The 15,298-nt window shown below is 52.5% G+C and overlaps 2 protein-coding genes across 2 annotated transcripts; one reads left to right on the top strand and one right to left on the bottom strand.

Annotated features, from left to right (window-relative positions):
* Positions 1-280: 280 nt before the first annotated feature.
* Exoc3l1 (exocyst complex component 3 like 1) lies at positions 281-6,357 on the bottom strand. The gene is made up of 14 exons (XM_052166399.1): positions 5,763-6,357; positions 5,463-5,625; positions 5,101-5,276; positions 4,809-5,028; positions 3,019-3,628; positions 2,828-2,945; positions 2,618-2,743; positions 2,433-2,533; positions 2,115-2,225; positions 1,283-1,412; positions 1,040-1,162; positions 807-962; positions 590-714; positions 281-508 (listed from the first exon to the last, which is right to left on the bottom strand). The coding sequence occupies exons 2-14, from the start codon at positions 5,506-5,508 to the stop codon at positions 319-321; spliced, it is 2,232 nt and encodes a 743-aa protein (XP_052022359.1). The 5' UTR covers positions 5,509-5,625; positions 5,763-6,357; the 3' UTR covers positions 281-318.
* Positions 6,358-7,652: 1,295 nt separating this feature from the next.
* On the top strand, positions 7,653-15,283 carry E2f4 (E2F transcription factor 4). Its single transcript, XM_052166403.1, has 10 exons — positions 7,653-7,908; positions 8,305-8,414; positions 8,546-8,707; positions 8,997-9,040; positions 10,050-10,111; positions 10,308-10,605; positions 11,221-11,427; positions 14,158-14,205; positions 14,407-14,451; positions 14,545-15,283. The coding sequence occupies exons 1-10, from the start codon at positions 7,774-7,776 to the stop codon at positions 14,658-14,660; spliced, it is 1,227 nt and encodes a 408-aa protein (XP_052022363.1). The 5' UTR covers positions 7,653-7,773; the 3' UTR covers positions 14,661-15,283.
* The last annotated feature ends 15 nt before the right edge of the window (positions 15,284-15,298 follow it).

The following is a 15,298-nucleotide window of genomic DNA, read 5'->3' as shown; positions in this document are numbered from 1 at the left end:
TCCTAGACTTCCCCCCTCCACAAATATCCGGGCTTGTAAAGCGACTGGCGAGGGCGGTGAAACCCTTTACTGCCTGCCGGTAGCAGATACGTAGGAACTGAGTATTCGGAAGGAGCCCAGGGTTCGGGGGGACGCAGTCCACAAAGAGAGCAGATGTCTGCATAGGCGAGATGCTGCCAGAATATTAGATCCTCAGCCAGGATTGGGTGTACCACCGTGCACGCTCCCCTAATTTCACCGCTGCTTTCACCGGCGCGCCCTCAACACATAGATTCAGACGTGCGGTAGACGTGGCTTTATTACGCAAACAGATGGGTGTCAGGAGCAGGGACCCGAGGGGAGGCAGGAGGACAGAGAGGGCGTAGGCGTCGGTACCAGGCTGAAGAGTGCCCGGCGGCCAGTGGAAGGTGAGGGCGGTGGACCAGCCAGCAGCGAGCTGAGTGCTGCCTGACGATGCTCTCGGGATACGTCTCCGCGCAGATCCAAGAGGGCAGAGATGTGATCCTCGCTGCAGGAATACCACCACGTGCATCAGCCCAGCCCTCGTCCTCCTGGGCTGCTCCTCCCCTGTCCCCACCCTTCCTCGCACCTCACGTCGGGAAATTGTTGCCTCAGGCCTGCCACCTCGAGGCCAAGCAGTGTGGGGTCGTGGAGGTTGAGTAGTTCGCTCAGCGCGAGCAGGACGGGAGCGCAGTGAGCGCTTTCCTCCAGGCCCTGAACGCGTGGGAACAGGGTTTCCAGCCGGCCCTCGGCTCCCAGCCGACTATAGAGATTCCCGACTGTCTGCCCTCCCAACGAGCTCTCACCAAACCAAGGAAAAGCTCTTTAAGCTGGGCAGCATCGTGCCGAAGGCGCTCAGCCGCTTGGCTCCGCTCGTCCGCACCACGGCACACTAGACGGCCCTGCATCAGCGCCCTTAGGTATTGCAACACCACGGTTCGTTCCGCCTCGGCCAGCAGCAGCTGCAGGACAGTAACCAGCTTGAATGCAGGGTCCCACCGGCACTGCTCCTTCCCCAGCTTTCCTCTCCCCGCCCCACCTGAACAGCAGGCTTCCGTACGCGCCAGAAGTTCTGGCAGAAGTGCGACGTCTGCTCGCACACACTGTCTAGCAACTCAGAACTCAGTAGCCACCGACGCGAGGGCAGAGCGGAGAACAGGGGCTAGGGAAAGCATAGCACAGACGGATAGAGAAATGATCCGGATCGCGCGGAGACCACCATACATATACCGTGTCTCCCCTGCCCTCACGTTACCAATCCAGACTAGGATGGCAACCTCACCTGGAGCTCAACCTGCAGTACTTCCAAAACCAGGCGGCATATCCTCCTCTGTACGTCATCCAGAGCAGCTTCGACTGGAGCTAAGACCCCGGAGGCTTCCCCGTCGGGCAGCAGGACTGAGACGGAAGATCTGGACCAAAAAGTGCGACTTCAGGACCAAGGCCAAGGCTCGCATGGCCTTCTAGGAGTCATCCAGTCTGGCGCCACCTTGTGGTGCAGTGTCTGGTGGGAGCGGGGGCGGGAAGGGCGGCTCTGAATGTATTAAGGGATTCTGTAAGGCTAGGAAGAGTATGCCCGGCGGGGCTTGCCTCTAATGTAACCTCAAGTTAAGTTAGTCTTCCTTTTATTTTGTTTTTTTTTTAGGGAAGCTAATCTTAGTCAAGATAAGAGTAAAAAATTCTCAGTTTGTCCACTCTGAGCCCAAGAGCATAACACTCAAGATAGCCGGGCTGGTGGAGGCTGAAGAAAGAACATTGCTACCAGTTTGAGGCTAGCCGGGACAAGGCTGAAACTCTTGTCTCAAAGCAGGAGGAAGAGTGGGAGGGAAAATTTCTCCTTCCTAGCTGTAATCATCTGATACAGAGTAGAGCTTTGATAAATATTTGCTGAAAGAATGTTGTAGATTTAACATCTTTATCTAATATGATTCTCTGACGATTTTATTGTTACCCAAGTAATACTAGTGAGAAAAGTGACGGGCACCTCGTGATACAACTGAGAATCAGCAGAGCCAAGATTAGATAGAACCCCGTCTTTGTGAACCCAAAGTGGATCTGGGGTGGGCGGCATCCAGGCTTTGCCAGGGACTCAGGAGTTAGTGAAGGTGCAGTACCTCAGCGCTGATTGGTGGTTGAAGGCAGCCAGCAGGTAGGACACATAGTGAGGGGCCACGGCTTCTCCCCTGAGATGGCCCCGGGAGAATCGGATGAGAGCATCGCTGAAGCTGCAGTGGGCAGAGGAGCCTCTTGGGTTTGCGGCTAATCGGGCACCCCCCACAGCTGCACCCCCAGAACTCCTGTCCCACTTTCAAGTATTTGTTTAAAGGACTCTTCACTCACCCCCTAACCCCCATCCCAGAATACCCACTCACCCGCCAACCCCCATCCTGTCACACAGAGGTGTGTACCCCCGTACCCCCTGCTTGGCAAACCTTCTCAAGAATGCGCCCAGTTCCGATACTGCCATGTCATGTACCCGCCGACGTAACGAGTCACTAATCAGGCTGGTCACTTGAATGTTTTCAGCCAGGATCTACAAGCAGGGAGGAGCAGCCTTCAGACACGTCCTAGACCCGCCCATCTCCCCTTTCCACGCCCCTGGGCTCCTCCCACCTACCTGCAGTACAATGGCTGGCATTGGTGAGTGGTAGAAACCGGAGGGATCTGTGCTGGGCTCCTGTTCCCTGCTCCACTCAGCCACCTCCCCGTCGAGCGCCTTCCTCAGCCACTGAGCCACACTTCCCTGTCATGAAAGAGTGAGGAGCGGCAAGATATGTCAGGGTATTGACAAGACATTCAACTAGACAACTAGGCAGCCCCTAGTCACCTGGACCTGAGTCACAAACGCTGCTTCCAGCTGCTCGATGTTCTCTGGGGTCAAGAGGGGCTCCAGCTGGGACACATCGGCCTCAGGCCCCAGTTCCAAGTTCCCCATCATTTCCTTCCTAGAGATAGATAGCGGGGGTATCATACTGAGCCTCTCCTCTTCCCACTTCCCACTGCTCCAAGGGCACTCACCCCAGGTACACATGCAGTGCCCAGTGCAGCAAGGCAAAGGTGTCAGCCGCTCCCAGCTCAGGTCCCGCCAGGAGCTGCTGCACGCTCCGCCGCAGGCCGCTGTGCAGGGTGTGGGCCCATAACTGAACCACACGGTAGCTCGGTGGGCAGCAGGGCGCCACCAGGGCCTCAGCTGTTGCCAACTCAGCAGGCAAGGCTACCTGCAGAGCCTCAAGCCACCCCGACAGGGCCCCAGGCTCAGGAAGCACAGGCGATGCAAAGTGGACCCGCTCCAGGCCCTCCCGTAGCGCCCGAAGACATCGCTGCCGCCAGTCTCGGGGTGCCTGCCCCAGGACTGTACGCTCGGTCTCCACCTCTGCCACACGGATAGCGGCTACCAGCAGGGCTGGATCCTCGCGTGCCAGCCGCCCCGCAGCTCCTGCGGCCGCCTCCACAGCTTGGCCCAGAGCCTCAGCCAGAAGGCCTAGCCCCTGGAAGATTGGCAACTCCAGCCCTCCTAGGGGTGTCCATGTCTCCTCTTGCAGCTGCTCGAGTTCCCGCAGGCTCACATATGCCTCCAAGAATCGCTGAGTATCTATCAGGGTCTGCGTGTGGGCCACTGCAGCTGGCACTAATGAAGAAAGGAGGTGGCTTTGAGGTCTCAGCCTTCCCACCTGTGCTATGAGTACAGCAAGAGACACAGGTCTGGAGAGGACGACGGGTGGAATGTATTAACCATTTAATAATCAAGAAAAAGCATCGGTTCATCTGAACATCCAGGCTAAGGCCTAGAGCTGGATTATATGTCAACCCCTGATCCAACAGAACATGAAATCAAGCATGCCGAGAAGGTGGGTGGCAGACTGGAAAGATGGGTGGCTCAGTGGTTATGAGCACTGGCTGTGATTCCCAGCACCCATGTGGCAACTCACAACTACTAACTCTAGTTCCAGGGTATGGAAGTCCTCTTCTGACCCCTGCATGTACCAGGCACTCAATGCGGTATACATTCAGGCACTCAAATAATGGCTTAAAAGAACCTTTAAAAACAATGCTTCAGGGTTGGAGAGATGGCTCAGCAGTTAAGAGCACTGACTGCTCTGCTAGAGATCCTGAGTTCAATTCCCAGCAGCCACATGGTGGCTCACAACCATCTGTAATGGGATCTGATGCCCTCTTCTGGTGTGTCTAAAGATAGCCACAGTGTGCTCATATAAATAAATCAATCTTTAAAAAAAAAGTTACAGAGCCGGGCAGTGGTGGCACACGCCTGTAATCCCAGCACTTGGGAGGCAGAGGCAGGTGGATTTCTGAGTTCGAGGCCAGACTGGTCTACAGAGTGAGTTTCAGGACAGCCAGGACTACACAGAGAAACCCTGTCTCAAAAAAAAAGTTACAGGCAGAAAAATTGGAGACCATGCTGATTTCTATTCACCGTATGGATGTAGGTATGTATTGTATGTTGTATGTTATTTGGGATGATGCCTGGGATTGAATTTAGGGCCTTGCACATACTAAACACATGCTCTATCAGAGCTATAGCTGATGCTCTTTCAGTTTGTAAACTACTGTGGCCACAGCGACTTAGTGGAATTTCCGTGCTGACTTTAACATGCCAAGCTTAAGAACCGCCTATTTCTTGCGCTCTTTGGAGCTGAGGTTATTCTCTGGGACGTCTCGGTGAATCTCTCCATGTAATCCCTTTCCTGGTGTTCCAGCTGCTGATCAGTATGAGTGTTTGTGGAGTATTAGAAGCTAAAGTCCAGGGGTCTCCATCTCCACCCTCCCCAATGGCCCCCACCCCGACTCACCTGCTTGTAGCCTCGGCAACAACTGAGTCAGGACCTGGAGCTGTTTGTGCTGGACGACACATTCCCTCAGGGGTTCCAGGGTTTGTGAGGTCCGAGACAAACCCTGGAGTAAGTGATGGGCCTGACTCAGGGCTTCCCGCGTTCCCTGCACAGCCTCGAGGGCTCTGGTCAGCTGCCACACACCAGTCTGCACACCTTCCAGGTATGACTGCACCACCGACTGTGGAGAGAGGTCACTAGTAAGGCCTGGCCAGCCCTACAGTCTACTTGAACACCACTGCTCCTTACCCACCTTAATTCTTGCTTCCAGGGAATAGTTACGCTGTATTTCTCGGCTTCGGTACTGGCCCAGCCTGGTCAGCTGCTCTGGCCGGTAGAAGATGCCTGAAGCCCACTTGAGTGCTGCGCCCCGAGCCAGCTGTTCGGCCCTCTCCTGCTCTGGCCACTCAGGCCTTGGGCAGGAAGAGCCTGGGTGGTTGTATCAGTCAGGGAGGGCCCGTGGCTAACAAACCTGCTGCCCTTCTGTTTCCTCAGGACAGCCCATTCTTTGCGATCCTCTAGAGCTCTAGCTAGACCTGACAGAAAAACCCAACCCCACTATTTCTATTTCTCTTGACATCATCCTTCCCCAAGCCCAGCCAGCAAGGCTCATACCAGGAAGAAGTGTGGGCTGTATCTTGTCCTTGGCTGTTGAGTCCATGGTCTGCCTCGAGGAGCTGCAGATGCGGTAGGAGTCGGGGCAGAGCCTGGACTAGGTCAGCCAGAGTGGATGCTCCTGGCTCCGCTGAGAAAGAGGAGCAGGGTTCTTGCCTAGCCCCTGAGGAAGTAAGAGAAAAGGGTCTACCTGGGAGGCCTTGGCCCTTTGGGATTCTGGGTTGTACTATTCAAATAGGCCTAACTGTAAGTCTCCTTTCCTGCTCTGTAATGCCCAGGACAGTTTGGTACAGAACTTACCAGATCTGCCCGGTGTCCAGTTCTCCCTCCTCCGCCAGTGGCCTTGGCCTTGAGAGTGGCCTTCTCTCTCCCGCAGAACTGGGCACACCCTCACTGCTCACGGGACCAAGGGACTCCAGCTCCTTTGGCACCAGCAGCCAAATTCCTCTCCCCGAGGAAGCCTCTCTCCCACTTCACTGCCCAGAAGCCCCTTCTTCTCCCCAAGGCCCCTCCCTCTTCAAAGCAGAAAGGAAGGAAGCTGAGTCTCTGGCACTTTATTCCCCACAGGAAAAGCATCTGCATTGAGGTGGGGAGAGCTGGGAGCCATTTCCTGTTGGGCTGGGGCGGCCGTGGACTCCCCGTGATCACCAAGTCATGATCAGCCCACCTAGGATTTCTAAGGGCTCAGGAAACACATTTGCACATTTAAAGATGATTTAGCCTCAAGCTGGTTGAAGGATGACCCCCTTGTGTTGGAGCCTCGGCAAACAACGTGAGAGAACCACTGATGGTTATCTGCCTTGGTAAAGGGAAGATCACCTGTGGCGAGGCAAAGGTATAATGGAAGATGGCAGTCAGGGATCTTAAAGGCTACATTGTTCTTGTGACGCAGGGGAGCCACAGAGGACACTAGATAATTGAGCGCCACCCATCAGAATAGCCCCATCATTTCCTAGCTGCAGAGTGTAGGCTGCTGAGGGTTGACAGCTAAGGTTCTGGGTCAGTATTGATACAAAGGCCCAAGTAAGTATCCTTGCTGACCATGAATACCTCAGGAAGACAACATCAATTTCGGGCTCCATTATAATAACTAGATCTTCCAAATTCTGCCTGTTTTACAAGTGCGAATCCTCAGTAGACTTGCAGAAGGCAATGTGCATCCTAGAGGAGCTGACCACCATAAAGACATAACCATAAGTGATAACTAAGTTAAAAAGAAGTAAGACTTGCCAACTGGCAAGATGGCTCAGAGGTTAAGGGCGCTTGTTCCTCTCGTCGCAGAGTTGGCAGGTAATAATCGCCTGTTAACTCCAGCTCCCAGAGATCTGACACCCTCTTCTAAACCTCTGTGAGCACCTGCGCACAGGTGGACGAACACATACAATATAATAAAATGATAATAATAACCACCTTAAAAATATTTATTTGTTACTGTAAGCTGTCTTCAGACACACCAGGAGAGGGCATCAGATCCCATTACGGATGGTTGTGAGCCACCATGTGGTTGCTGGGAATTGAACTCAGGATCTCTGGAAGAGCAGTCAGTGCTCTTAACCTCTGAGCTATCTCCCCAGCCCAATAACTGCCTTTAAAAATTGAAAAATAAGAGACTTGCAAACACACAGTTCTTCCTATATGTCAGAAACTGCCTTAAAGGCTTTGCTTCTATTCACACACAGGTTCATACCTTTGTATGGACTAAGCATTGGTTGGAAATAAGACGCAAGGCTACTGTGAACTGTATGTAGCATAGAGGCCAGAGAAAAAAATGATGCTGGAACGAAATAAGAGTAGAGGTGGACGTGCGCAAGCTGTTTATTGTTAGTGCTTGCTGTTTTGGCAGGAAGGAACAGGAACAGCAGGAATTATCTCAGAACAGCAGGAAGCCTTTGGGATCAGTTTTAAGCAAATAGGCTAAGTTTGTGGCTTAGGGCTTCCCTTCCAAGATAGAGTGTTCAGGCAGTTAGTCTGGAAGCAAGTTAGCAAGGAAGATTCGGGTAGTTCTCTCTTCTCAGCTGCCAGTACTGATCACTAATTTCCATTTCCTGCTATACAATTTTTCGGGTTTGCTTGCTGTCCTAAGAAGTTATTTTCGTTTCCTTTGCTAATGATACATTTGCCGATGGTCCCTGAGTTTTGCGTCCGGATCTGCAGACGGGAATTGCACCAGATACCCTGGGAAGGCGCGAGACGGAAGCGGAAGCAGCCGTGATCGCTCCGGTGGCCCGGCGACTAGGAACGGAAGCGGAAGTGGCGCCGCCGCCGGCCTGGCCTGGCCTGGCTCAGGGGAGGCGGCGGGCGGGCGGGCGCGATGGCGGAGGCCGGGCCACAGGCGCCGCCGCCCCCGGGTACTCCAAGCCGGCACGAGAAGAGTCTGGGACTACTCACCACCAAGTTCGTGTCGCTTCTGCAGGAAGCCAAGGACGGCGTGCTTGACCTCAAGCTGGTGCGGTCCGGGCCGAGGGGCGACTGGGGAGATGGTGGACCAGGCCTGGACCAGTAGCGGGAAGCAGCGGGGCGGCCCCACTGAGTCCTCCGGCCGCCATCGGTGTGCTTTCTCGCACGAGAGAGGCGGGAGGTTGTTCTCATTCACTGAAGCCATTGAGCCTCAGCTCTGTCTGGGTCCGGGCTGCAGGTGCTGGCCCTCGTGGTCCTTCGTGACTAGTACAGGGAAACGAGCATCAGAACACAACTAAACCAGGACTCTTCCCAACACACTCCGGGAGTGATTGGAAGGAACTCCAGGGTTGGGACACAAGACTTACCCCCATTGCAGACTAAATGTATCAGGGTGCACACTTAAGAGTGGGGCTAGCGTTCTCCATTCTCTTCTACCTGCCAGGCAGCCGACACTCTTGCTGTGCGCCAGAAACGGCGGATTTACGACATCACCAACGTGTTGGAAGGTATTGGTCTGATCGAGAAAAAATCCAAGAACAGCATCCAGTGGAAGTGAGTAAGGGATGTTTTGTTTGGGAGGGCAGAAGCGTCAGGGCTGTGGGATGATGGCAATAGGAGAGAGCAGAGGTCTGGGACCCAGAGTTCTTAGGGATCCCGCTCAATCCCTCATTCCTGTGGTTCAGGGGCGTCGGGCCGGGTTGCAATACCCGGGAGATTGCCGACAAACTGATCGAGCTCAAGGCGGAGATCGAGGAGCTGCAGCAACGGGAGCAAGAACTTGACCAGCATAAGGTGTGGGTGCAGCAGAGCATCCGGAATGTCACAGAGGACGTCCAGAACAGCTGATATCCTCTGGCAGTCCCTGCCCTGGGGTGTGGGCAAGGGGCTCTCAGCTGGGTTTGCTCTGTGGAGCTCTGGGCCCCGTACTGCTTGAAAGAATGATCCTGCAACCCCTGGTCAGATTGAGACGTGAGGCTGTGGTCTCTTCCAGTCTTAGTCTATGATCTTTACCCACTTGGACCCCAGGTTTCAGAACTTCCTCTGAGGGCTGTGTGGCAGGCATAGGCTAAAACATGGGGTCTCTTCTGTGGTCTGCACAAGAAAGGCATCAGCTGTTCTCCTTAACCTCCACACCTTGGCCTACGTGACTCATGAAGACATCTGCAGATGCTTTGCTGGTGAGCAGAGCCTGGGCCGAGGGAGAAGGGGGTGGGACTGAGCTAAGTCACGGAGCCCCGAGCTTTAGGTCCACTGCCCCAAAAGAAGTTCCAGCTCTTGAAGGTTCGTGATGCCTGCTTAAAGAGACTCCAGGCAGTTTGGAAGTCATTGGGACTCGCAGGGTACAAGAGGCCCTAGTGTGTCTCTGGGTTTGCCCTCCTCAGCACGGTTCTCAGGCATGGTGGTGGCACAGAGGGGAAAAGAATTTGTTTTTTTTTTTGTTGTTGTTGTTGTTGTTTTGGTTTTTTTTTTGGATTTGGTTTTTTTCAAGACAGGGTTTCCCTGTGTAGCCCTGGCTGTCCTGGAACTAACTCTGTAGACCAGGCTGGCCTCAAACTCAGAAATCCGCCTGCCTCTGACTCCCAAAGTGCTGGGATTACAGGTGTGTGCTACCACTGCCCGGCAAGAATTTGTACATGTATAATATACTTGTATGCAGGAGTCCGTGGTGTCCGTTTCTAATTTGTACTTAGTTCCATTATATATAATATATATGTGCAATATATATCTCAGAATCGTTCATCTTATATTCCTTCTTATATCTTGGAAAAACTTGGTCAGAACATCATTTCTGGGGATCAGGATTATTTGAAGAGTGAGGTGGAGGTGCCTGGGGCTGGTGGCCTCACTCCAGAATATAATAGAACATTTGATCCCAGCACTTGGGAGGCAGAGGAGGGCAGACCTTTGAGTTTGAGGTTAATCTGGTCTGCATTGCAAGTTCCAGGACAGCCATGGCTACATAAAAATACCCTGCCTCAAAAAGAAGAAAGAGGTGTGTTTGCACCTAGATTTTCTGAGCATGAGGATTTGCGGAGAGAAGAATGTTTGCTCTACCCAGTACTCTAGGATGGTAGAAGCTTAATACCTAGTCTCTTAGAGACTCTGATCACTTGTCTTGCTCCAGACATGTCCTTTCTAACTCAGATTGAGCTCGTGGGCCCTGACCCATTGTCCTTGTCATCCTAGGAGACACCCTCCTTGCCATCCGGGCCCCGTCGGGCACCAGCCTAGAGGTGCCCATCCCAGAGGTAGGTGCTCATCCCTGGAAGGTGGTGCCAACTGAGGGTGGAGACTGGCTGTGAAACTTGATAAGTTCTGGGTGGGGCAGGTAGGGGAGGCCTGGCGTTCGGGGGTTATCTAGGTGGATTGGCAGATGAGGAGGACAGTGTGGCTCTGAGCCAGCCGGGCAGGAGCCATGCCTGCTTCAGTTCTCTCTGTTCCCAGGGTCTCAATGGTCAGAAGAAGTACCAGATCCACTTGAAGAGCGTGAGCGGGCCTATCGAGGTGCTGCTTGTAAACAAGGAGGCCTGGAGCTCGCCGCCTGTGGCTGTGCCCGTGCCGCCCCCTGACGACCTGCTCCAGAGTCCACCTGCTGTGTCCACACCTCCACCTCTGCCCAAGCCTGCCTTAGCTCAACCCCAAGAAACCTCTCGTCCAAGCAGCCCCCAGCTAACTACCCCCACTCCTGTCCTTGGCAGCACTGAAGTCTCAGAGGTGGCAGGCCAGACAGCTGAGATTGCAGGTGAGACACTGTGGTAAGGCTTTTGTTTTGTTTTGTTTTGTTTTGTTTTGTTTTGCTGAGCCCATAGAAAGCTACCTGTGTGATAGAGTGCTGTACTAGGAAATAGAAGAAGTTCCTGGGGTCCCCTCTGAGCTTTCCTTAGTGCTATAGTGAATGTGCCCCTTTCTTCATTTATTTGTGTGGGGGGAAGCATGCCACAGGATACAAATAGAGGTGTCAGAGGAGGTCAGGTGACAACTTGAAAGAATTGGTTCTCTCCTTTCATCGTTCTGGGATTTGAACTCGGGTCATCAGATTTGTCCACGAGTGTCTTTATTCACTAGGATCCCACTTGCCCTGAATATGCCCTTTCTAACAAGGAAGCTTTGACTAGGGCAGCACTAGTAGGGCAGTTTATCCCAAATTGGACAGTGTCTGATGGATCCTGGCAACCCCTCCTCCAGGACTTGTGTTCTATCTTTAATGATCTTTTCTAGTTGGTTCTTGGTAATTAGTCTAAGTCCCCTTGGGTTTGGTTACCAGCACTGTGGTCATCCTGGCCATAGGACCTAGCCTATGGCTGTTGTAGACTCCATTTCTGACTCTATGTGATTGGGTTTGGGGATGTGGTTGCAGTGAGTGGTGGCCCCGGAACTGAGAACAAGGACAGTGGCGAACTCATCTCACTCCCACTGGGCCTGACAGCACTGGACACTCGACCTCTGCAGTCCTCTGCACTACTGGATAGCAGCAGCAGCAGCAGCAGCAGTAGCAGCAGCAGCAGTTCATCTGGACCTAACCCTTCTACCTCCTTTGAGCCCATCAAGGCGGACCCCACAGGCGGTGAGTACTTATTGAGGGGGCCAGCAGGGAGAGTCTAGCCCTAGCCCAGTGTTGTATCAAACCCATACTTGGAGCTGGGAGGTCCTGTTCTGCTAACTTCTGCTCTCTGCCAGCCAGACAAGGATGCCAAATCTCAGGGTCAGCCCCTCCTGGGACTTCATTCCCCTCTGCTGCCGCCTGGAGCGTCACACATTGAAATCTGCTACTCTTTGTGCTCACCTCACCTTTCTGTTTTCCTTCCTATGTATGGATGCCTTTAAAAGTAATCCGAGTTCTACTCGTGTCTGTCAGCTGATCACCCGCCGCAGGGCTGTAGCTCTGCTGTTGGAGTGGAGCCTGGCCCAGTAGGTTTCTGAGGGTCTCTGTCTGCTGCTTTCTTGGTCTCTGCTGATGCTCTTTCCTCCTCTGTCTTTACTGTCAGCTCTTGGCTTTTCTCCCTCACTGGCACCTGCCACTTCCTTAAACATTGGTGCTAAAAAAAAAAAAAAAACAAAACATTGGTGCTTACCATTTTATATCTGGGGCGGGCCTCACCTCTAGGGAGCTGATAGTGGGTTTCAGCCTCTACATAGTCTAGCTCTTGTACCCAGTCTCTATGTCTTGCATCTGTCCTCTGCATTTCTGGTGAACACCTCAACTACTTAGCCATCCTGCTCCCACCTGGAGACTCTCAGCTGGCTCTAGTCACCACCAGGCCTGAGACAACTCTGTCCTCCACCCCTGTGCTACCCACTTTACACGGGTTAGAGGAAGTCTGCGAAGCTCTCCTCACCCCTCTTACATCCTAAGCGCACCAGGAAACTATACGTCATTTTAATTTTAGATTTATAGTCTTCCTTTGAACATTATATCTAATCTATCGGTAATTTCATATATCTATACAATGATTTTTTTTAATTGTCTTTTTGAGACAGGATCTCTATGTAGCTGTGGCTGTCCTGAAACTGGCTGTGTAGACCAGGCTGGCCTCTGCCTCCTGAATTCTGGGATTAAAGATGTGTGCCACAGCCAGCTCTCTATGTTTTGACCATTGACAAGATAACTCCCTTTGCCCTCCTACTACTTCCTCTTCCACTCTCACGTTCTCCTCATTCTCATTAGTGCTACATGAATGCACAGACCCAGAGAAAATGACTCCCTCCTCCCCAGCTGTGGCACGGCTTGGTCGGGTGTGGGTAACCATGGATGCCCGTGCGCTCATGAGTACAGTGGCCGTGTTATATCCAGAAGACTGTTTGACAGCACTCTTCCCCATCCTCCGGCTTGTGCAATCTTTCTTACCCTTTAGCTAACCTCAGCAGTCTATCAGCTATGTATGAATTTCTGCATTAACTCCTGCCATTTTTTCTAAGCAACATATAGGCATAAAAGTTTAGTTGGCAGTTTGATAATATACACATTAGCAAAGCAATAGCGGTAACTCCCCCCTAGGGTCAGTGATCTGTGGCCATGGGTTTTTGACCAGATTTACAGTAGCAGGCATGAGTTACTTCCTGTGGAGCTGGCCTCAAAGCCAAGTAAAGAAAGGGGTCGGTTACCCTAAGTTACGCCACTACTACACCAGGAGGCGCATCTTGCCTGGTAGGTAGGTTGGAATTATACCATGCAGGGCCTATTGCCTATTAAACCCATTAAACCATCCTTTTTTCTTTTTTTTTTTTTTATTAGATATTTGCTTTATTTACATTTCAGACAGTATCCCCCTTTCTGAGTTATCCTTCTGAAAATCCCCTAACCCCCTCCCCGCCAAGTTCCTGACTTGCATTCCCCTCTTCTGGGGAATCAAGCCTTCGCAACACCCATGGTCTCTCCTCTCATTGATGTCTGAAATGGTCATCATCTGCTGCATATGTTGCTATAGCCCTGGTCCCTCCATGTACTCTTTGTTGGTGGTGTAGCCCCTGGGAGCTCTAGGGGCTTGGTACATATTATTGTTCTGTAGGGCTGCAAACCTCTTCAGCTCCTTGGGTCCAAACCATCCTTTTCTTTATTCTCACAAATGGAATGATCTTTCAGCAAAGCAATCCTGATTGGAATTTCTCAGTGTGTAAATATAGCTGGGGATACAGCTCAGCAGTAAAGTGCTTGCTGACAATGTATAGGACATGTCACAGCAACAACAAAAAGTCCTGGGGGGTGGGGAAGGTATGCATATGCGTTCTTCCACCCTAATATGGGTTCCAGCAATTGGCTTTAGGATGTCAGTGCTCCCAGCAAACACTTGTACCCACTGTACTGTTTCCTCCTGACCCACAGAAACTTTGAAAACTTGCCGCGTGTGTGTGTGTGTGTGTGTGTGTGTGTGTGTGTGTGTGTGTGTAAATGCTATGTGTGAGTGCACCCCAAGAGGGGTGTTTGTGTGTGTGTGTGTAAATACTATTGTGAGTGCACCCCAAGAGAGGGGTGTGTGTGAGAGTGCGCCTTAGGAGGCGGCATTGGATCCCCCTGGCACTGGAATTATATGTGGTTGTGAGAAGGGGCATCTTCTGTCAGAGAAGGTGTGCACTGCTGGCTCAGGAAGGGGTGGGGTTCTTCAGTGCCTCTGAGTTAGAATGGCTGTACTCGTCACCTGCACTGGACCTTTGGTAGCCTTGGCTCGGCAACCGAAGAATGTAGTCAGCAGAGGCGGTGCACAGAGCCCTGGAGCTTAGTGGAATGTGACCTGAAGAAAACTGGACAGTAGTAGAACCCAGCTGGGCTTCCTTCGAGCTTGGCTTTCCTCTCTTGCAGTTCTGGATCTCCCCAAGGAGCTGTCAGAAATCTTCGACCCCACGAGAGGTAGGCTGTGTTCCTCCTTTTGGATGGATGTAGGGCATAAGGATCATAGTTTTGAGTTCGGGGTTCCCTTCTAAGGATGTGTGCTAGGTATCCCAGAAAAAGGGTGAGGCTCCTAATAGGCGTGTGTGGGGGTCTCATTCTTGGGCTTTGGTGGGGGGAAGAGGTGAGAGCCAGAATCTGAATGAATCATGTTCATTCCAGAGTGCATGAGCTCCGAGCTGCTGGAAGAATTGATGTCTTCAGAAGGTGGGTAGTTGGGAAGATAGGGTAGCTCTGAGCGAGGGGCTGGGTGACGGCTGGGGTTCTTGGCCTAAGACCTCAGCCTAATGCTTTCTGCAGTGTTTGCCCCCCTCCTCCGGCTTTCTCCACCTCCCGGAGACCACGATTACATCTACAACCTGGACGAGAGTGAAGGTGTCTGTGATCTCTTTGATGTTCCTGTTCTCAAACTCTGACAGGGACATGTCCTGTGCAGCTGCCACCCAGACTGGGCTGGGAGCCAACTAGGGACTGCCCCCACCCCCACCCCCACCCCGACTTGACCCCAGCTCTTGGCTTACTCAGCCGTTTCTGGTCGCTCAGTTCTGGCTGTGCTCTCCTGTCTTGTCCTGGCACTTGTAACTGTGCTAGCATAGCTGGGCAGAGAGCTCAGCCCTCTTGGAGCCTTCCCCAGCCAGGCTCAGCTGCCGCTCAGTGGCACTTCTGCTCTGCTCCTACCAGTCACTAGGAAGGTTCAGAAAGGAGGTGTTGCTGGGTGGCCTGCAGCGTCTGGGTCTCTCACGTGTCCCCTTCTGGCCATGCCGAGTCCTGGGAACTCTGGGTAGCCTTGGTGGAGGGGCTAGTGAGGAGTTGTGTGTCTAACTAGGAGTCTCGGAGGCTCCACCTCCTGTCCCCCTCCCCCAGGCTCCCTTCACTTCCACTTATTCACTTACCTTCATTTAGAGCCATTGTGGAGATTTAGAAAGATTTACAGTAACGAATGAATTCCTATATAAAGATTATTTTTATACTTTTTTCAACAAAAGGAAATTGTAATATTTGTACAGCATTCAAGTGAATAAAGACATGCCTAAGGCTATCTCTGATCTGGTTC

Source organism: Apodemus sylvaticus, chromosome 21 (genome assembly GCF_947179515.1).
Source record: "Apodemus sylvaticus chromosome 21, mApoSyl1.1, whole genome shotgun sequence".
Taxonomy (NCBI): Eukaryota; Metazoa; Chordata; class Mammalia; order Rodentia; family Muridae; genus Apodemus; species Apodemus sylvaticus.
The sequence above is the reverse complement of the archived record's forward strand: the minus strand, read 5'-3'. Positions and strand labels throughout refer to the sequence as shown.

Coding starts and splice junctions, on each gene's coding strand:
- E2f4 (XM_052166403.1), top strand. CDS start 7,774: ATGGCGGAGGCCGGGCCACAGGCGCCGCCGCCCCCGGGTACTCCAAGC. Junction 8,708..8,996: donor GAGGACGTCCAGAACAGCTG/ATATCCTCTGGC, acceptor TAACCTCCACAC/CTTGGCCTACGTGACTCATG. Junction 10,112..10,307: donor TAGAGGTGCCCATCCCAGAG/GTAGGTGCTCAT, acceptor CTCTGTTCCCAG/GGTCTCAATGGTCAGAAGAA.
- Exoc3l1 (XM_052166399.1), bottom strand. CDS start 5,508: ATGGACTCAACAGCCAAGGACAAGATACAGCCCACACTTCTTCCTG. Junction 2,226..2,432: donor CTGGGCGCATTCTTGAGAAG/GTTTGCCAAGCA, acceptor TGCCCACTGCAG/CTTCAGCGATGCTCTCATCC. Junction 509..589: donor CAACAATTTCCCGACGTGAG/GTGCGAGGAAGG, acceptor GTATTCCTGCAG/CGAGGATCACATCTCTGCCC.